The sequence below is a fragment of the Hydra vulgaris genome, chromosome 15 (assembly GCF_038396675.1).
Source record: "Hydra vulgaris chromosome 15, alternate assembly HydraT2T_AEP".
NCBI lineage: Eukaryota > Metazoa > Cnidaria > Hydrozoa > Anthoathecata > Hydridae > Hydra > Hydra vulgaris.
In genome coordinates, this window is record NC_088934.1 from 43,006,793 (window position 1) to 43,029,598 (window position 22,806).

The 22,806-nt window shown below is 28.1% G+C and overlaps 1 protein-coding gene and 1 long non-coding RNA gene across 4 annotated transcripts in view; one reads left to right on the forward strand and one right to left on the reverse strand.

Moving 5' to 3' along the window:
• The window catches only part of LOC136091292 (uncharacterized), a 42,502-nt gene extending 31,593 nt beyond the window's left edge, over window positions 1-10,909 (reverse strand). Inside the window, exon 1 of one of the 3 annotated variants that reach the window (XM_065818668.1) lies at window positions 10,681-10,909. In XM_065818668.1, coding sequence (XP_065674740.1) covers window positions 10,681-10,723 — 43 coding nt within the window. In that variant the 5' untranslated portion in view covers window positions 10,724-10,909. The remainder of the gene's footprint in view (window positions 1-10,680) is intronic. The other 2 variants (XM_065818667.1, XM_065818669.1) reach the window with 2 other exon arrangements.
• A 159-nt stretch (window positions 10,910-11,068) lies between these two features.
• LOC136091384 (uncharacterized) lies at window positions 11,069-17,655 on the forward strand. Its single transcript, XR_010643947.1, has 4 exons — window positions 11,069-11,183; window positions 12,968-12,988; window positions 13,170-13,190; window positions 16,089-17,655. It is a non-coding gene; the product is annotated as an uncharacterized LOC136091384 (long non-coding RNA).
• The last annotated feature ends 5,151 nt before the right edge of the window (window positions 17,656-22,806 follow it).

Genomic DNA, 22,806 nt, shown 5'->3' on the forward strand with positions numbered 1-22,806 from the left:
CTTACAAAGATTCATATGAATTAGAGAATAATTCCTTTTTATTGTGTGCCACTTTTTTGGATCCAAATTATAAAAGTTTTCAATTCTTTGAAAAGTACGAAAAAAAAAATATTTAAAAATTGTGAAAGAATTTTTGTCAAATTTTTATATCTCAAAAAGAGTTGGTGAAATAATTCCAATTAAAAAGGTGACAGAGGAATCAAAAAAATTTAAGTTGTCATTTGAGGATGAAGAAGATGATTCCGGAAGTGATAGTGACAAAAATGTAACCTTAGATTTAAAAAAAGAAACCAGTGAATATATAAGATTGTCAGTGCACGAACAAAATGTTTCAGAGTTTTGGCATTAAAATCAATATGTTTTTCCAATATTGTATTGCATTTCAACGATGATTTTATGTACACCTGCTACCAGTGCACCAAGTGAGCGCCTTTTTTCTGATGCATTAAACAATTTGTATGCTAAGCGAAACAGGATGACGGCTGAATGTTTTCAAATGTTGATGTTTTTGTACGAAAATTTGGAGTTTTAATATGTCTCGCAGATTTGTTGACATATTTTCAGACATATTTTCTGTCGACATAAAATATGTCCCACATATTTTCGATTGACATATTTTGACATAGTTTTATGTCTGAATTATTTTCTGCTGACATAAAATATGTCAGACATATTTTCCATTGACATATTTTGACATAATTTTATGTCTGAATTATTTTCTGCTGACATAAAATATGTCAGACATATTTTCCATTGAAATATTTTGAAATAATTTTATGCCTGAATTATTTTCTGCTGACATAAAATATGTCAGACATATTTTCTGTCGACATATTTTGACATAACTTTATGTCTGAATTATTTTCTGCTGACATAAAATATGTCAGACATATTTTTTGTCGACATATTTTGACATAATTTTATGTCTGAATTATTTTCTGCTGACATAAAATATGTCAGACATATTTTCTATCGACATATTTTGACATATTTTTATGTCTGAATTATTTTCTGCTGACATAAAATATGTAAGATATATTTTCTATGGACATATTTTGACATAATTTTATATCTGAATTATTTGCTGTTTGATATTCTTGAAGAAAAAATCAATCTAACAAATTTATTGCGCATTTCAACTTAATTTACAGAGTTAAGTAAAAATAGTTTAACAAATTTGTTGCTTTTTTGCAATCAATTATAATTGAAGGTCAATAAAAAAAAAATTTTTTTTTTGGTGCCGAGCAAACAATTTGTTTTTTGGGTTGCATTTCACATTTTGATTTCAAATATGCAACTCATTTTTTACCATCATGTCAAGTTGTAAAGATATTTGGGTTCAGATCTTTAATATTTGGGGTAAAGTCCCTAATATTGTCAAAAAAAAAGTTGTTCAAAAGTATGTCAACTTGGGTCTCAAAAAAAGCGTATTTTAGAAGATAGTATAGAGATTTTAGAAAATATAAAAATTTTTCCTTTAAATTTTTTGGCAAATGAATTATTTGAAAAAATGCTAAAGACTCTTAAAAAAATGTCAACAAAATGTTTTGCAGCAAAAATACAAAAAATACTTATTTTTATTACAAACGAATAACATCTTTAAAATCTCTATGAAAATACGCTTCTTTTGAGACTCAGGTTGACATACTTTTGAACAACTTTTTTTTCGACAATATTAGGGACTTTACCCCAAATACCCCTAATTTTAATAGTATTTGATAGTATTTGATAGTATTAATTAGTATGGATTAGTATTGGCGATTTCCCTTATTAGAATGTAAAAACCATCTCAAGCTGAGTTTTTATTACTGAAAATGGTTTTTATTAATATGACTAAACTTAAAATTATTCTCTTGATTAAAATAATATTTAAAAAAAACATTTTTAGTTATTTTTAACTAATAGTTGATTCATTCAATAAATTATTCGCCATTTTTGACTTTAAATCGTAAGGAAAACGAAAAAAAATAATTATTCCAATATATATTTCACTCAAAACATTTTATGCAAGTTTATGGCAGTTAATTATGCTGTTATAATGCAATTGCCAATTATTTTTTTGTTAAATAAATCATAACTATTATAACTAAAAGTATATTATTCGTAATTAGTTATAAATTATTACCGGTTAGTCTTCTTAATATGAATTTAATGAGCTGAATATAACTTTTGTGAAATATTTCAAATTCTTCAGCTTAAATGAATTTAATTTGGCACGAATTTTTTGAAATTCTGTGAACCGTTTTTTTGAAATCTTTTGAATTCAATTTTTCATAATGAAATCTATTTCAGGATCAACTAATAATTAAAAATAACTGTAAAAGTTTTTTTTTTTATTATTATTTTAATCAAAGAAATATTTTAAGTTTAGTCATACTAATAAAAACCACTTTCAGTAATAAAAACTCAGCTTGAGATGGTTTTTACATTCTAATAAGGGAAAGCGCCAATACTAATCAATACTATCAAATACTATCAAATGATGCCTCAATACTAGTTAATATTAGTCAATACTATCAATGTCAATATTAGTCATAATCAATAAATAAGTCATAATCAATAAATAAGTCAATATTTTATGTCAGCAGAAAATAATTCAGACATAAAATTATGTCAAAATATGTCGACAGAAAATATGTCTGACATATTTTATGTCAGCAGAAAATAATTCAGACATAAAATTATGTTAAAATATGTTGACAGAAAATATGTCTGACATATTTTATGTCAGCAGAAAATAATTCAGACATAAAATTATGTCAAATTATGTCGACAGAAAATATGTCTGACATATTTTATGTCAGCATAAAATAATTTAGACATAAAATTATGTCAAAATATGTCGATAGAAAATATGTCTGACATATTTTATGTCAGCAGAAAATAATTCAGACATAAAATTATGTCAAAATATGTTGATAGAAAATATGTGGGACATATTTTATGTCGGAAGAAAATATGTCTCAGACATATTTGACAGATAACAACCCTGCTTGCTGAGTATAAGAATATATCGATTGCTGAGATTTGCTAATAATTATAATAACATCTTAATTTGCCGAATGATCAAACTAAATATCGGTAATAGCATGGCCTATAAGAGATGGACGTGCAACCTATTTTTTTTTTTTTTTTTTGCGAACTATGCTCATTGCGCATTGTTACAAATCTTTTGTTTTAAACAATAGAAATTAAATTATAAAGTCTGCCGGATTCGTCGAAAACTTTTGGTCTAACCAGTTACATCAACTTCCTTTTAGTTATTCAAGATAACAGTAATAGATAGCGATTCCACGGCTCAACGAAAAACATTTGACGTTTGAAAAAAAACACGCAACTTTCATGAACTTTACTCTCATATCTTTTTGTATGCTTAAGCAAACACCTTAAGGTTTTTTGCATCAATTAGTGTTACTCAACCTCTTTCCAGTCATATATAGAAAGTACTATGGTTTATATGGCTTCATTTAAATTTTATCCATATCTTAAGACCACTTTTAAGAAAAAGCTCGATGCGGGAACATTTTTTTAAAACAAAGCTTTTAGAGGTTAGGATTCCTTAGTACCGAAACAAATCCAATTTTTATAAAACTTTTCGTATACATTAAAAAAGGGATGACGAAGCAAATGGAATGTGCACACTTTTTAACTTTTATACATAAATTTTTAGTTCTTAGCGTTTCAAAACTTCAATGTTTATTTTTATAGAAAAAAAAAGTGTTTTTTAAAAGTGTCCAGGTGGAAATTGCAAGTTTACTCTTTCCTCTTTTTATAAGTATTTATTTATGTTTTCTTGAAGAATAGGTTCTAAGGATTTGTATATAGAAATTATGTATATATATATAACTATCTTCCTTCGCATATTTTATGACGTTTTTTGTTTTGATTTTGCGTGACATAATGCAAATTTTCGGTGCCATAACAATGCAAATTTTCCATACTCAAGCCCTATACCTTTCGTCAAAAAATCATCAATTATTGCACTACAAAAAATTCAATAACTTTAGATCCGCTTAACTTCAAAGGTCGAATGACCCCTCATTTTTTAAGTCAAGTCAAGCTCTATACAATGATATAAGTTACATATGTTTATTTGAATAATAAAAAAATCGTCAAGAATGGCTACAATAGAATCAGATTTTAAGTTTAATTTTATATAGCTAGATATTCCTTATATCTTAAGAAATAACACTGATAATAATATAGAAATTGAGATCATTTACTTAACTACTTTAGTACATGTATAACTAGAGATATAACAAATAATACAAAATATCAACTAGTTTTGTAGCTACTTAGAGAATATTGGTTTCATGTCCAGGGAACTACACCATCTACTATATTGCTGTAGACTTATTGTTTATGATTATTATAGAATTTTTCATTTTTATGTTTAACAACAGAAATATATACAGTTAAGGATAAATAACTCATACATAAAATGAATATAAATATAATAAAGAAAAAAATAATTTGTCACAGTTTTAAAGAATTTAGCAAAGCCATCTTATGGCAAACCGCAAGAATAACTAAGTATTTAATATTAACATAGCATGATTTACCAGCTATATATAAACTAATTTTTATTTGACAAAAACAAATGGGTTATTATGTGCCTTTTATGACAAATGAAATAGTATATGAAATATGAAATACAAAAACATGAAATATCTGGCTACATTTTGCAAGATGATTATAAACTTGAATAACTTTTTAAAAGGTTTTGCATTATCAAACGAGTTATAAAAAAGCCCATTAGAAAATACACCTACTAAAAAACAATGCTCAGTGGAATATATATTATGGAGCTATTATAGAATAGTCGAGGCAAAAAATGGCGACATATCAGAAATAATACTCAAAAAATACACAAAACTAAGGCTGGTGAATGAATGACCAAGGAGTTGCATGAAACCAGACCTTGACTAAAAATTTTATTTAAGCATTTTTACTTTTCGCTTTACTTTTTTTAGTCATTGTAAAATTATCTTTACAGATCTATTTTATTATTGATGGAACTTTGTTTACACGAAAAAAGTTCCCAAATTTACAAATGTTTATCTTGGAAAAATGATGAAAATCTGTTCGTGCCGGCAACTGATTTCCTTTTCCTTGGTGTAATTTGTTTAGTAATTTGTCAACACGTGAAGTAGTTACTTATCCTGATCAGTCTTATTAAACAAATGCTATAAAATTTAAACTAATGCCACGTGATCAGAGTTTCTGTTTAAAAACTAAGGGCAGCCATTTTAATAGATTTTTTTGTTGATGGGGGAAAATTTAGAGTTTGTCGGAAACTCGCATGGCTCGCTGATTTCTGCGGCCTCTTTGATGTAAAACAATAGGTTGCACGTCCATCTCTTATAGTTCCATGGTAATAGATAGTGAGTGTCATACCCCCAACACCACCTTCCCTTCTCGCTGGCTCCAATACTATATATCACTAATATGAAAATGAAAATTTATAGGCAATGTATAATAAAATCCAATTTTAGGAATGTTACTTATCTGGGATAATTTTTCCTATGTTGCTATTTTAAGCCTTCGAAATAGGGTTGTTAGCCGAAAGGTTTCAAAGATTTCTGTAAAAAAATCTTTCACAAGGGTATATACAATTAGTATTTATTTTTATTCGTAACGAATATATAGAAGCATTAAAATTTCTCAAAGTAACTTTCGCAAATAATACTTCTGAAAATTAGACTTTCGCAAGTTGCTATTTCAAATAATGCTCTTCCAAAACTTCCAAAAGTTTCACTTTCGGAAGTAGCACTTGAGAAATGAGCGCTTTTAATAACTACGTTTTAAAATCTATAAAGGAAGTTTATTCGCCTAACTGCAAGAAATGTGAAAATAAGATATCTGTATATATCAAGCTGTTTGTAATGAAACTTTATCTTCAGTATAGCAACATATTAAATTTTTACTAGTTTGTTTTTTTAAATAATGATCAAAAAATTTATTTCGAAAGGAAAATTTTCGATAAATCCACTTGAAGAACGGTCACTTACGGAAGAAAATTTGAAATTCGTCATAAAAACAAGATTGAAATGTTCCATTTAAAAAAATCCGTTCAATGAACTAAGTAATTAAATGCTCATTACTCATAAGTGTCAATTATCGCGCATGCAAATTTTTATGAAGTAAAAAACTGATATTATTTTTTAACTGCGTCCTTTCGGTAGGTTTCAAAAATCTTCTTTCGAAATGAATCGATTAGCAAGTTTCTTTTCGCTTGTGATTCTTGCGAAAATTTTATTTTTCGTATATTGCTTTACCAGCGGCGTGGGCAGGATTTTTTTGATGTTTCAGATATGACACTTTTAGGCATCATGCGAACTCATAACTCAAGAATGTTGTTAAGTCAAATGAAAATGTTTCTCAAAAAAATTGCGGTGATTGGAGCGTGAGAACAAAAATACCCCCAACAAGTTCGCTTTCCCAACCCCGAATTAGACGTTAAATTAAACTGCAGAATGTTAATTAAACGTTCAAAGGGTGCCTTTTTTAGATTCCGTGCCCATTGGGTGTTTATAAACAGTTGCAACAACCGCATTTGTAGTTGTCTCAGAGCTGGGACAAAATTCTAATAATCAAAGTTGATTTAATACGTTACGAATTTGATTTGACGTGCCCCTATGAACCATATTTGGGACATTCAACCGCCACAATAATGTGCCATCGTGTGTGAAATATTCATGCTTCATAGGTTATTCAGTTTTTAGTACTGAAGCTTGTTTTAATCGACTAATTTTAGTTACGCTAAAAAGTTAGTCGACTAAATTTAGTTACGCTAAAAAGTTAGTCGACTAGATTTATTTAGACTAAAAAGTTAGTCGACTAATTTATTTACGCTAAAAAGTTAGTCGACTAGATTTAGTTAGACTAAAAAGTTAGTCGACTAATTTATTTACGCTAAAAAGTTAGTCGACTAATTTTAGTTACGCTAAAAAGTTAGTCGACTAAATTTAGTTAGACTAAAAAGTTAGTCGACTAATTTTAGTTAGACTAAAAAGTTAGTCGACTAAATTTAGTTAGACTAAAAAGTTAGTCGACTAATTTTAGTTAGACTAAAAAGTTAGTTGGGTAATTTTAGTTACGGTTTTTTTAGTTAAGTTAGTTACAATTTTTAGTCACAACACTAATTAAAATGCCGTAAAATAATAATAATTTGCATGACAAAGTAAATGCAAATTTGCTTTGACAAAGTTAATGCAAAATTGCTAAAATGCTTTTAGTTAAGATAACATTGTTTTTTAATTGTTTTAATTTGTTTGTTTGGGTTAACAAAATATGCCTTAACTGTTCAACTTGTCTACTTATTTAACGATCTACTTATTTACCGTGACTTGATACGTTAAATAAGTGTCCATAAACTAACGAATGCACAGAATATCATTTAGTCTTATTTATTTATTATTATTAATTTAATTATTTATAATTATTATTAATATCAAATATTTACCCTATGGATGGGAGAGTAAATAGCAATGCCGATCGTAAAACAATGAAAACTATTACAAAAGAGCACATTGAAATGCTTAAGCATTTAGTTGAAAGGAATGAATCTACAACAAGCATTTTCACTTCTCTTAATTTATCTAAGCGCACAGCTCAAAATCTTATCGTTAAGTTAAAGAGAGGAGAATTCGACGACATGCCTGCATTCAAGTCGTTTTCTGATAAAAAAAAAACCAAGTAAAAGATCTATAAACGCTTTAATAAAAAATAATATCGAATTATGCGGACAAGAAAACAATCTTTGTACGCGAGAAGCAATAAAAGAAAATCTTTTTGCCTTCAACATGACTCAGCCTACTATTTTAAGAAAACTCAAATGCTCGGATTTATCAAGAAAGTGTGGTGTGCATGTGCCAGAGCAACGAAACTCAACACATGTTATTGACACATGCTCAGCATTTGTAAGCGAAATTTATGGAATTTCAAATAAAAAACTTATTTATTTGGATGAAACTGGATTTAATGTGTATACTAACAGCACATATGGTTTTTGCTAAGAGGGACGCATCATTACATTAAAATACCTTCACGAAGACCGCATCATTACAAATACATTTATGTTAATATTAAGATTTCACAACAATATAAAGTTATATTAGAGATTTTATGAGTAGTTGACTCGCATAAAAACGTGCATATGAGAATGAATAAATACACATATAAGAATGAATAAATACACATTTAAGAATGAATAAATGCTCATATAGGAATGAATAAACACGCATATAAAAATGAATAGATGCACATATAAAAATGAATAATCCTGTAACTTGAAAAAAAATTTTCTTCTTCACAAAATAAAATCAAACTATATAATTCTAAATTTTTTATGTATATGTGATTCTATTTGTAAACGCCGTATCTGATTTAAAACCTTTTATCTATATATTTTTATTTAAACTATGTATATTTTTCTTAACCATTTTTTTTTAAATATGTTTATTTCGCTTTCTACAATAAATACAATTTTTATACATATACAACAAAATAAGTATGGCTGGAGCAAGAAGAAGACATAATTCTGTCTTATCAACGAGCCCCATTTTTATAAAATCGTGATTTATAAATATCATATTATATTGGCATAAATATACAAACTAGTGATTAGTAATTACTAAAATGCTTACATTAGCTGCAGTTGCAAAAAGAAAAAAAAGGCAGCTGCAGTTGCAAAAAAAAAACGATTATATACTTGTAATAAAATAAAATAAAATGAAAAAAAATAGACTTTAAAAAAAAGACAAATAAACTTTGTTATGGTGGATTGTGATAATAAAATTCTTTTAAAAGAATTTTTTTTTTAAGCTACCTTAATGTTATATTAGAGCTTTTTTTAAGTTATCTTAATCTTTTATTAGATCTTTACTTTATTTAAAAGAAACATTTAAAATCTAGCATAGTTAGGTCCATATATAAGAACAACCGTTTAGATTCCTTTTTAAATCGATCAAGAGTGGTTTTCTTTTTATTTGTAATATCTGAATACAAATTCCATTTAAAAGCGCATTGAATAATAATGCTATTAAAAGTAGATTTTATATGATTTAATACAATTTAATTTTTTATAGAATATAACTTTAAATAATATGATTTTAAATAATATATAGTTTAATATGATTAAATAACATAACAATATTTAATGCAGTTCTACAACGTAGTAAAATAATCGGGGTTACAGGCTTTTAAACTTGAGTCACTTTTGAAAATAAACTGTTATATACTTTTGTACCAAATCTGATTTTACTCGGTTAATGGGAAAATTTCCATTCAAAGACTTAAATTGAGTCTTAATTTAAAAAATTTTGTGTACCTTTAAAGCATTTTAAAGTTGGCGCTATAGCAGTTTCTCCCCTCCCCCCTCTTTCCTTTTTTTTTATTGCTGATTTGATAGAGAATTTTATGTTGATTACGAATTGTATAAAAATAAAGGTCTGAAAATCAGCAAAAAGTACTCTAATTCGCTGTTGAAGTTTAAAAAATTACACCAAAAAACGCTAATATTCGCCATTTTTTAAAAACGTTTTACATCCAAGTTTACATTTTGAAATCAATCGCTTAGAAAATCTTTTTTTAATTAAGCAACCCGGTTTTTATTGTCGTCAAAATTAAATTATCTTTAAATTAAATGTATTGTAATTGTAAAATTAATATATATTATATATATATTTTTATATATTTTTTTATATTTTTATATATTTTTATATATATTTTTAATTAATTCTTTAAAAATTAATTTAAGTGTTTGCTTTTAAAATGTACATAAATTGACTGACAAATAGGGATTCGCGCAATTAAATGTACATGCATCGACTGAAAAATAGGCATTGGCGCCATTGAATGTACATACATCGACTGACAAATAGGGATTGGCACAACGAAATGCAAATACTTCGACTGACAAATAGGGATTGGCGCAATTAAACGTACATGATTTGGGACAGGATCAAGGTTTGGGTCAGAGATAAATCAGAAAATGATGCGCTCAGCATTTTCAACAGTTTTGCTTTACATTGTTAATAGAAACCAGGCTTTTTAAAATTCATCCCTGAAAAGGATTTTAATTATAACCGAGTATAAAAAAAATGGCGAATGTTAGCGTTTTTTAGTGTAATTTTTTAAACTTCAACAGCAAATTAGAGCACACGTTGTTGATTTTCAGACCTATGTTCTTATACTATTCTTAATCAGCATAAAATTCTCTATCATAATCAGCAATAAAAAAAAGGAGTGATGGGGGAGGGGGGGGGGAAGAAACTTCAGTAGCACCTTAAAGTTTGCCAAAGTTACAATATATACATAAAGTTTCATAATTTATATGAAAACTTTTTTCCCACAAAATCTTTTAAGAAATATAAATGCAAAATAAATTTTTTCCTTGATTTATTCTAATTTTAATATGACGCAATAAATATTTATATAGCTGAATTCTTTATTGGTCAAATTACCTTTTTATTTATATATAATGCAAAAAAAAAACATTTTTAATATTTTCATGACTAATATTCAACTTGCGAGCAAGTTTCTCCCAATCATTAAGCAATTCATACGCAAGCGTGTACAACGCCTCTTGGGGAAGTTTTTTAACTGAAAAATGTGAGAGTGAAAATAAAAACTAATAAAAAAATTTATATGTATAGTAATTATTTTAAAAATAATTACCCTTTAAATGATCAAATTCATCGCAAACTCCTTGATCGTCCATTAGGTTTTAATCAACGGTTTTTATGATAAAATTATATCGTTCTAATAAAGATTAACTTTTTCAGAATTGCAATAATGTCTATAAAGAACTTCAACACCAACTGCAGAGAATTAAATATTTCTTATATTTGATCTGAAAACTGAGTTTGGGATCGTCCATAAATTACGTAACGGAAACTTTCACAATAAACAAAACAAAAAGGATCAAAAGTTTTCCCTCGCAGAGTCTTAATTTAATTAAAAAATTAAAAAAGCCAATTAAGTTTAATAATTCTATATTATATAGTCGTATATATATCTTTGACGTAAGAGTTACGTATGTTAATTCCCTGAGCAACAAAAATCTGGATATAGCTGCTATATTCAGAAAACACGAAAAAGATAAACAAGAGAATATGGCGAACGAGTTCGTGAAGTCGAACATGGCAGTTTGACACCACTAGTGTTTGGTACAAATGGAGGTATGGGTAAAGAATGTCATTAGTTTATTAGAAGACTAGCCGAGAAACTATCGGAAAAACAAAATGAAAAATACTCAATTGTTATGACGTGGGTTAAGAACGAAGTTATCTTTCGAGATAACTTCGTTCTTAACCACGTTCTTAACTACAGTATATATCAATTGTTATGACGTGGTTAAGAACTTCGTTCTTAACCACGTCATAACAATTGATATATACTGTAACGGAAAAAGGCGTTAATGTATTAAAAAAAAGGTGTTAGCGTAAAAAGGTGTTGATAAAACGAACGTGGATACCTATATAGGTGTTCGTGTTCATGAAATAGGTATTGAATACAAAAAACCGCGAACTGTTTCGGAAATAGGTGTTAGCGTTTAAAAAAAAAGGTGTTGACATTAAAAGGTGTCGAATTCGACACCTCTTAACACAAATTCAACTTATGATAAAAAAAATATGCTTACAAAATTTTTTTCAGTGCCAGTGAAAAGTTATCTGGATGGTTAAATGAATAGACAACTTTTGCACACCCAGGCTAAACGAATTATAAAAAAAACTAAAATTCACTCCACCCTAATATATATATATATATATATATATATATATATATATATATATATATATATATATATATATATATATATATATATATATATATATATATATATATATATATATATATATATATATATATATATATATATATATATATATATATGTATATATATATATATATATATATATGTATATATATATATATATATATATATTATAAATTAAAAAGATTAATAACGTTTTTTTATAAAGGTTTTTTATGTTTACGATGTTATTTATTTTATATGAAAAATTGTAATATTGTTTAATCAGCGAAATAAAAGTTAAATAATAATAAAGGAGGTTTAATAACAGGAGATGGCATAGTTTATATCTAAATATTATTACGCTAATGAACATTATTTGTGCGCATAGTTACGCATAGTTTCGCCTATTGTTCGTATTGTTACTTACGATTCTGTAAAATACACTATTTCTTAGTTTTTAAGTAGTTTCTAGACTTTTTTTAATGCGTGGTTACATTTTCGAGTAAAGTCAGCTGTCGAATTAGAGCTGATGTACTTTATTCTCAAGAAGAATTGATGTTGTTTATTGTTTAAAATAAAAATTTAAATAATCGTTTGTTTGTTATTGGTTGTTTTTATTGTTCTAATTTTTATAGCCTTTTCATTTTTTAGAAGAAGTAAGAAATAGAATGTCTGGTAAAATAGTTTTTTTAGTACTATCTAAACATGAATACTGTAATTTATCTAATCTTTTAAATATGAATACTGTAATTTTGTAGGTTCTTAGTCTCTAGGTACATCAATAGGTTCATCAGAAAGAATTCTTCCTGATGAACCTACTGATGGTGAAACACTGTATAGAAGTAAGAAAAAATTAGATAAGTGTTTATACTAATATATATATATATATATATATATATATATATATATATATATATATATATATATATATATATATATATATATATATATATACATATATATATATATATATATATATATATATATATATATATATATATATATATATATATATATATATATATATGTATATATATATATATATATATATATATATATATATATATATATATATATATATATATATATATATATATATATATATATATAATATATATATATATATATATATATATATATATATATATATATTGTTAGTTAAGTTTCTTTTTTAATTTTTATTTTGTTTATTTATTTATTTTTTAGTTCTCCTTCAAAGGCGAGTTGGTAAGTTAGGCATATTGTTCTTAATTTAGTTTGTAATTTATTAATATTTTGATAAAATCATTTTTTACTATTTTTTTAAATTTTTCTTATGTAAATGTACTTATGTTATGTACTTATATACATGTATTTATGTAAAAAAAAAATTCAAATGTTCACATATTTACAATTTTTTTCCATCTAGATGAATTGTCAAATGGCAAAGGTAAAATTTCATTTAAAATGTCTTATGTACGTGTTTTTATTTATCTTTTCGCAAGCAAGAAGAACATTTAAGTCTATGTTTTTTTTAGATAAAACACCAAACGGTAATTATAAGTTCTCAATTGCTAAAATATTTGCTTGATTATAAGTAATACATTTTTCAATTATAATTTTGCTCCATCATTTAAAATTAAAATTTTAAAATTCAGTTTAAAAAAATATATCAATTTTTATTTTTAGAACTTACGTGTGAAGATTATAAAGTCTTTGGGAAAAAGAAGCCCGGACCTTTGACCCATTGGTCATTTCAGAGGTGGGTTCAGTATGAGGGGACTGACCACCTATCATTTAGATGGGGAGGTCAACACCCCTCATACAGGGGTCGAAGGTCCGGCGGGATAATTGAAAACTTTCATGTCTACAATTAAAAAAATGTTATTTGTAGACATGAAAGTTTTTGTGTGTATATGTATATATTTGTTTTATAAAAATTTTGTTTTTTCTTTTATGTACAGCGTGTATGTGTGTGTGTGTGTGTATATATATATTTATATATATATATATATATATATATATATATATATATATATATACATATATATATATACATACATACATATATGCATACATATATATATGTATATACATAACTACATATTACCCACACCACTTGGTAATATGGGCACTTTAAATTAGATCAAAAAAATAACATTAATTAAATTAAAAAAATACTAATCTGATAATTAGAACAAAATTTTTTTTATCAAAAACATTATCTAATTTTTGGCATAAACTTAAATTTAAAAAAAAGAGCCTAATATCTTTTACTTCCGTTTTTTAAATATATTTTGCTTTGCATAATTTATGGACAATCCTTTACTGTTATATATTTAATGTCTGTTTTCTGGCCTTTTTTAGTTATATATATATAAAAAAAATGTCTGTTAATATTTATTGTAGTGTGATCTTACAAACATCTTAAGCTATTTGCTAATGCTTTGCGTAATTATTGTGATGTTATTGTTGTAATGTTTTGTGTTGATAGACAGCTTGGCTTACCTTCCCGTTGGTGTCTATCGTTAAAAATGATTACAGGTAGTTTCACTAACTACTTTTAATCATTCACTAAAAGCCAAGATAACATTTGATATTGCTACAGTACAATTTTTATACCTCATATTAATTTTTTTTATCTTTGGTGTTATTAATTATTTTCCTCTTTGAATGAGGTTAGTTAAATGAGTTGGCTTTTGATTAAAAGATTTTGGTTTCAATACTGAACACCATTGTCAAAATGCTCTGGGTTAAGTAGTTTTTAAAAATCCAGTTTCTATTTTGTTCTTTTTTAATTTTTACTAACTTACTTTTCTATAATTTCCTGATAATATGGAATCACGTAAATTTTTAAATATGTTTAATCATAGTCCCTATCGGTAATAACTATTTTAAATTATTTTAATATGGTTTTCTTTACAATAGGCTTCTTTACAATAGCCTCGGTCGTGTAGATGGCGGCTGATATAACTGATTTTGAAAAGTGCCTTCAATGTTAATGAATTGTTTTCAATTGTTTTTAAAGAAAAATTTGTTTTATGAAGGGTTTTTATTATATGTATATATATACATTTTTGTTACACATTTAATTACATATCATGTAAATAAATTTGTTTAAAAAAAAAGGAAACACAAGTTTAAATATACTTTTTACAACTGTTTTATATGGTTTTAACATCTGTTTATAATCTTTTCAGCTCATGCTAGGTGAATAAAAAAATCAACTCTTTTTACTCAGCACTTTTAGACTAGTTGCTCACCTTTATGTGAATACATTTATCGATTTTGCTCGAATTTGTATTCACGTAAAGCGTAAAAAGAACAGTTTGAAAAGAATTAAAAACTACTCAGTTAACAGTAAAATTAAGAGAAAAAAAAGGGAAAACTTTTTCCGGATATTTTACCTAAACAATTTTCCGCAACTTTAAAATAAGACTTGGATTTCGAGTTGCCTACTGCTAGTTTTATATAAAATGCGCTGAAGCCACTTTTGAAATTCAGTCGCCATCTTGGTTAACCCAAAGCATTGTTATGTTTTGCGCGCAACTTTATATTTTATTAGAAGTTTTTGCTGAAATCAAATGAAAACATTGCAACAAATGATTAAATAATTAGGCAGTTATGATTTCTAGATTAAATTTTTCTACAAAGAATTGTTTTCTAACTAATTATTTGTTTCAGTTCATTCCAAATATATGGAATACTGAAATCGACATAAATATAATATTACAAATATATATATATATATATATATATATATATATATATATATATATATATATATATATATATATCATATATATATATATATATATATATATATATATATATATATATATATATATATATATATATATATAATATATGTATGTATATATGTATGTATATATATATATATATATGTATGTATATATATATATATATATATATATATATATATATGTATATATATATGTATGTATATATATATGTATATATATATATATATATATTTATATATACATACATACATATATATATAATATATGTATGTATGTATATATGTATGTATATATATATATATATATATATATATATATATATATATATATATATATATATATATATATATATATATATATATATATATATATATATATATATATATATATATATATATATATATATATATATATATATATATATATATATGTATATATTTCAGCTGTCAAATATTTAAATAATAACATTTAAATTTTTACGTGTGTGTTATATAGACATGTTATATTACGTGTGTGTTGTATGTTTAATAAATATATTTATTTTATATAACTTAAAAACTCTTGAATTTGTGTAATTTTTTTAGAATACTGGGTTATTTTTGTTCTGCTGAATTTGTAAACTACATTGTTTCAAAAAATCATGTTTATAGAAGGCATCAAGATGAACTGAAACATAATACTACACAGATTCAGATTGAGTCTGCTATTCAATTGGATTTGCCAATTTGTAATAGTATAAGATTATCTGATAAATATGCAGACCAGTCAACTGATATATTTGACATGTTTGATGAAATGAAAAGGTTTTTTATGAAAACGATGAATTATCATTTAGTTTCTGAAAAAACTTCTAAAAAGTTACTTTTACTGCTTGGTTATTCAGTTAAAGCTATATTGGATGATGTTTGTAGATCGTTTGAAAGTTTTTTGCAACAGACTGCCATATCAATTCACAACTCATATGCACAATGTTTCCTGTATAAACTCTAAAGAGACAACAGTATTAATTTATGTTTATCACATTGTATGAACCCAGATAAATTTGATGCTTATTTAGGTGGATTGGGTCATGTAAAAGTAATGAGAGTTACTGTTGGCAAGGATTTTTTTATCATGTACCTCTTGGATAAAACCTAAAAAGTATTCTGAAAGGTCAAACAATTTTGCACCCAGATTCTTTGTCTTTTTCAAAATCGAGCTACTTTCAAAATTCTATACTACCATTTTCAGATCCAAACAAAACAGTATACATTGGTTTGTATTCAGATGAGTTAGAAGTATGTAACCCAATAGGCATCAGCAGGGGTATACATAAAATATCAGCAATTTATTTTTCTATTTTAAACCGAAAGAACAATGCATCTAAAATGGGCAATTATCATTTAGCTTCATTGTGTAATTTGAAAGTGGTTAAAATTACCCATTATGAGTTTTGCAAGCCAATTATTGATGCCTTTTTCAACTTATTATTTATACATTTTGTGTAAATGATGAAGAGTATCATGTAATTGCGTGTTTTATGGCTGCTGACAACTTAACAGCTCATCCACTTCTCAGTTTGCAATCACATTTTCATAGTGGATACATATGTAGACATTGTTGCTTGTGTGTTAGACAAGAAAACACAAATGTATTTCAAAGAACTCACGAATCTTACATTATTGATAGTTCAAAACAAAAACATGGATGTCTGTATTTATCTCCACTTTTACACTTACCAAATGTATGTGCATTTTTTGCATTTTTTCCAAGTGATTTTATGCATGATTTTTTGGAAGGAATAAGCCAAGTTGTAATTTCAACATTTTTGAATCAGTATATGATCAAGCGAAAACTAACATTGCTTGGTATGAATTTATTGCTAAGAGATCTAAAATTGCCAGTGAATTTAATATTGACATCAACTTTTATGACATCAAAGCTGGCACTAAATGCTAGTGAGATGCTATCCATTTCGTTATGTTTGCCATTGTTTCTTTTTGATAATTTTAATGTCGAAGATTGCTCCTTATTGGGATATGATTGGGAAGATTGCTCCTTATTGGGATATTTCTCACTTTTTGATTCCTACTCCTCCTGCAGAATAAAATTTTTATGAGTTCTTATTGCTTTATTTGTAATATTTTCTCCAGAACTTCCAATATGGTGTTATATATGTATTATTTTTTTGTGAAACCTTTGCCAAGTCTAGAGAAATCTTTTCATTACCTAAAAAAAAAAATATTAAATAGTTTTAAAATTATCAAATAAGTTTTGAGATTAGCTGAGAATTTAGTCAAAAATCTCAATAAAATATATTTCTTTTAATTAACAGTTCTGCTGTAACTATAATAAGTATCAGATTACCTTTTTTGGTTAATCTGATATTTATTTGAACTTTTTATACTCTTCTTGTGTGTTTCTTAAGGGTTGCAAAACTAGTTTTCTCTTTTTTAAAATTTGCTCCCATATTGTTTTTTCTTGCTGTTTACAAAGAAGATCTTTGATTCGAATAAAACTTTGATTTTAAAAAAATCCAGTTTTGTGGCAATGTATTTTGAGAAATTTTTTCCAATGTCTCAATTCTCCATATTCAATTTATTCATTATTTATAGTATCACCTGCTAAAAGAATAACTGATCCTGTCAGATCAGGTTATCCTGCTACTGGTAACATGTAAACCAGTACAATCTGCTTCATGTCCTGCTGCCTTGTAGGATACGCCTTTTTAGGCAAAGGATAGGAGATGCCAACTCCGATTTAAAACACCCCCTGCCTTGGGGCTCTTGGTTGAGTAAAGGCTAGAGATAGTGTCTCGATAAAAATACTCATCTTGGGCAGATGTTAAATGCACCAAGCTACTGTCTTGTAGAAGACCTCCTAGGCAAAGACTTAAGGGGTAAACAGTTTCTATCTGTTGACCAGCCTCGCACCCCTTCTTCATCTATTAGGCTGGCGCAGATGTATTTTTAATACATTGTTTCCAGTTTAGGATGTTGAATGCTGGATCTTCTTGACTCAATGCATGGGTTTTGCTTGCGTCTCTGTTTTTACGACTAGGCAACTCATTCTATTATCTCCTAATGAGGGTACAGCTCTAAAACTCAGTTTTATGGTTCTGAGTCTGGCTGGTAGTCAGGTTTCCCGAACTCTGTGGTAGCTCTCAGAGAGGCTGATTCTATCAACAGCTGAAAAATATCAAAGTATTAACAGTGCCATGTTGCGCATGGATGGTGTCCCTGTTTGTACTTTTGTTGTGCATTGCGGAGGCCACATTTGGAGCCCTTTGTTACGGCTTAGGGCTTATTAGTAGTAATGAGACAATTGCTTGGGCTATTAAACAGTGTTCTGAGTACTATCTATGCTTTGAGTCAAGTTCTTCAATCTAATTTAAAAATGAATAAAGTACCAAAAACTATAAAACACAAAAAACCATCATCATCACCAACATCGCTAAACCTATCATTCACTAATATTCGTGGTCTTCGAAGTAACTTTTCTTCTGTTGAGTCTTATCTCTTGCAAAGTTCACCAGACCTACTTGCTCTTTGTGAGACTAATTTGAGTTCAGCTGTCTCATCTTGTGATCTTAGTGTTGATGGTTATCTTCCTCTAATTCGTAAAGACTCCAATAGTCACATGCTTGGCCTGGGCATTTACATTCACCCATTTGTCGTAAAACTAGGTTTGAATCCACAGACTATTCTTTGATGTGCTTTCAATTAGCACCACTTTACTCTATTGCCTTTATCTTTGTTCTATATCACTCTCCTTCATCTCAAGACTGCACATTTTTTGACGTTATTTTTGATCATATTGACCAAGCCCTCTCTTTATTCAACAGCTGATATAGTAGCTGTTGGTGACTTTAATGCTCACCACTCTGAATGGCTTGGTTCTAGTATCAGTGATTCGGCAGGCATTAAAGCCCACAACTTTTGCCTTTCTCAATCCCTAACTTAAATGGTCAACTTTCCAACTCGACTTCCAGACAACCCGAACCATTTACCTTCTCTACTCGACTTATGTCTTGTTCCTGATCCTAGTCAGTGCTCAATTTCTCCACATTCACCCTTAGGTGCTTCTAATCACAGTTTGATCTCTCTAAAACTAATATCTCATTCTTCTCCATCACCTGAATCCCCCTAATATCGAACCTCTTACAACTACAGTAAAGCTGACTGGGATTCCTTCCGTGATTTTCTTCGTGATGGCCCTTGGGTAGAAATCTTTCGTCTTCCTGTCGACAAATGTGCTTCTTACATAACTTCATGGGTTCAGGCTGGCATGGAATCTTTTATTCCCTTTCAACGATTCCAGGTCAAGCCTCACCCTTCTCCATGGTTTTCTTTACACTGGGCTGCTGCGATTGCCAATCGAAACCGTTACTTCCATATTTATCAGCAAAACAATTCTCCTGGAAACAGGCGTCTGTTTATTACTGCTAGAAACAATTGTAAAAAGGTTTTATCTAACACCAAAACCCGCTCTTCTTAGGTCATGAAATCTCGTATCTCATCTCAAAAATTAGGCTCTCGTGACTTCTGGAGAATCTTTATTAATATCAATAATAAGGGCAAATCTATAATTCCACCTCTCTTGTATGGTTCAGACTTTGTCACCTCACCTAAAATCAAAGCTGATTTGTTTGCTAAAAACTTTTCATCCATATCATCTTTTAATTCCACTAGTTGCTTTCTACCTGATATTGCCAACAAACAGGTTGATCCATTGCTTGACATTCATATCACTTCAGCATCTGTATCTAACATGATTTCCTGTCTAGACTCTTCTACAGCTTGTGGCCCGGACAACATACCTGTTATTGTCTTTCAAAAGTGTTCTCCGGAGCTGTCGTCTATACTCTCAAAACTATTCAACAAGTGCTTATTAGAGTCTTGCTTTCCAGCCTGCTGGAAAGCGGCATCTGTTATCCCTATCTTCAAAAATTCTGGAGAGCGATCTGATTCGTCTAACTACCGTACTATTAGTCTTCTTCCTATCATAAACAAGGTTTTTGAATCTTTAATTAACAAACACTTAATTTCTCATCTTGAATCTAATCACTTACTTTCTGACCATCAATATGGATATCGATCTTCTCGTTCTACAGCTGATTTTTAACAGTAATAACTGACAGGTTTTACCGTGCATTAGATAAAGGTGGAGAGGTTAAGGCCATTGCTCTCGACATTTCAAAAGCTTTTGATAAAGTTTGGCATGCTGGTCTTCTCCATAAGCTTTCTTCTTATGGTGTATCCGGCAACATCTTTAAGATCATCGAATCCTTCCTTTCCAATCGTAGCATAAAGGTTGTCCTCAATGGACAACACTCTTCTTCTTATTCTGTAACTTCAGGGGTTCCTCAAGGTTCTATCCTTGGCCCTATACTCTTTTTAATCTACATTAATGATCTTCCAGATATTCTCACATCTAAGGTGGCATTGTTTGCTGATGATACTACTATTTATTCTTGTCGTGATAAGAAACCAACACTCTCCGATTGCTTGGAGGGGGCATTTGAGCTTGAAAAGGATCTCACTTCTGCTACAGCATGGGGCTCACAGTGGCTGATGAACTTTTATTCAGATAAAACTCAATTTTTTTCAGCCAATCGTTATCGCAATAATTTAGATCTTCCTATATTTATGAACGGTGATGTACTCGATGAGTCATCTACTCTACATCTTCTAGGATTAACTCTTACTTCCAATCTTTCCTGGAAACCATACATCAAATCAGTTGCAAAATTAGTATCTGCTAAGGTTGCATCTCTTTATCGAGCTCGTCACTTTCTTACTTCGGATTCTATTCTCTATCTCTAAAAATCTCAAATCCGGCCTTGTATGGAATATTGTTGCCATATCTGGGGCAGATCCTCTAATGATGCCCTTTCTCTTTTAGACAAGGTGCAAAAACGCATTGTAAACATAGTTGGACCTGCTCTTGCAGCCAACCTTTAACCATTATCACATCGTCGTAATGTTGCTTCTCTTTCTCTTTTCTACAAATACTATAATGGGCACTGCTCTAAAGAGCTAGCGTCTCTTGTGCCATCTACTATCTTTCATTCTCGTGTTACTCGTCATTCAATTAAGTGTCATCTTTTTTCTGTGACTGTTCCTAAGTGCTTCAAAAATGCTTATTCGTCTAGTTTTTTTCCTCGAACATCAGTTCTTTGGACTTGGCTTCCTTTATCTTGCTTTCCTGACTCATATAATTTGCAATATTTTAAGTCGTCTGTCAATCGTTATCTTGCTCTAAAATCTTCATCTTTTCTCTTTCAGTAACTTCCAACTTTAATTAGTGGCTGCTTGCAACTTTTTTGGAAGCGAAGATGTTTAAAAAAAAAAAATATGTTTATTATCCATTGTGATATTTTATTGATATTAAACAGCCGTTGTAATGAACATATTGAATCATTGCATTTTCTTATTCCACAACTTGTTAACTATATCTAAATGTTATATAACGACGCTAGAGTAGCAGCAAAGCTCCATTTTATCACACATTATCCTGACCTTTCAAGCTACATTGGAACAATGAAAACTTTCTGGTGTATGCGTTTTGAACAACGACATCAGATTTTTAAAAAGCTAGCATAAGGTTTTCAGCAATTCAAAAACCCTATATATTTATTTTCAAAAAGATTTCTAATGCTTGAAACTTGTAGACGTCTTCTTGAAAGGAGTAATAAAATTGTTCCAGGTAAGTAGGTAATTGTTCCAGGTAAGCTGCAATCATAATAATTGATGAGCTACTTTTTTGTTTATTTTCATGCAATATATAATAATAATGTTTTATTTTTCAGGCTCCATCTCATATGCAAAGATATCTCTTCATCATGCTCAAGAAGTACTTCTTGATTTGTTTGAACCAAATTTAAACACAATTTTTCATACATAAACATTAACAGTCCAGGGAAAACAGTTGACAGTATCTTCTTTTTGATTCTAAGCAAAGAAAAAGCAGTTAAAATAAATTATTTGATATCTATTAACAATGTTTGGTATGCAATGTGCCAAGAAACAGGAATATCATTTTTTTCCTTTGGTTAACTCGTATGTTGTAGAGCATCATAAAAACTTAAGTTTATCTAAATCTGTTGAAATAAGAGAAAAAGGTTTTATTGTCCAATTATTTATCATATGAATATTTATCATGAGTTGTTATTTCTGCCTTTAGTGATTAATTTATTTTGTTTAAAAACTAACAAAACTAGTTAAAACACAATGATACTAGGGACAGGGTTAAAAACTGAGACAAGTCTCATGAAATAAAAATGTAAAAAATATATATATATTTTTTAGTAATTATTATTAA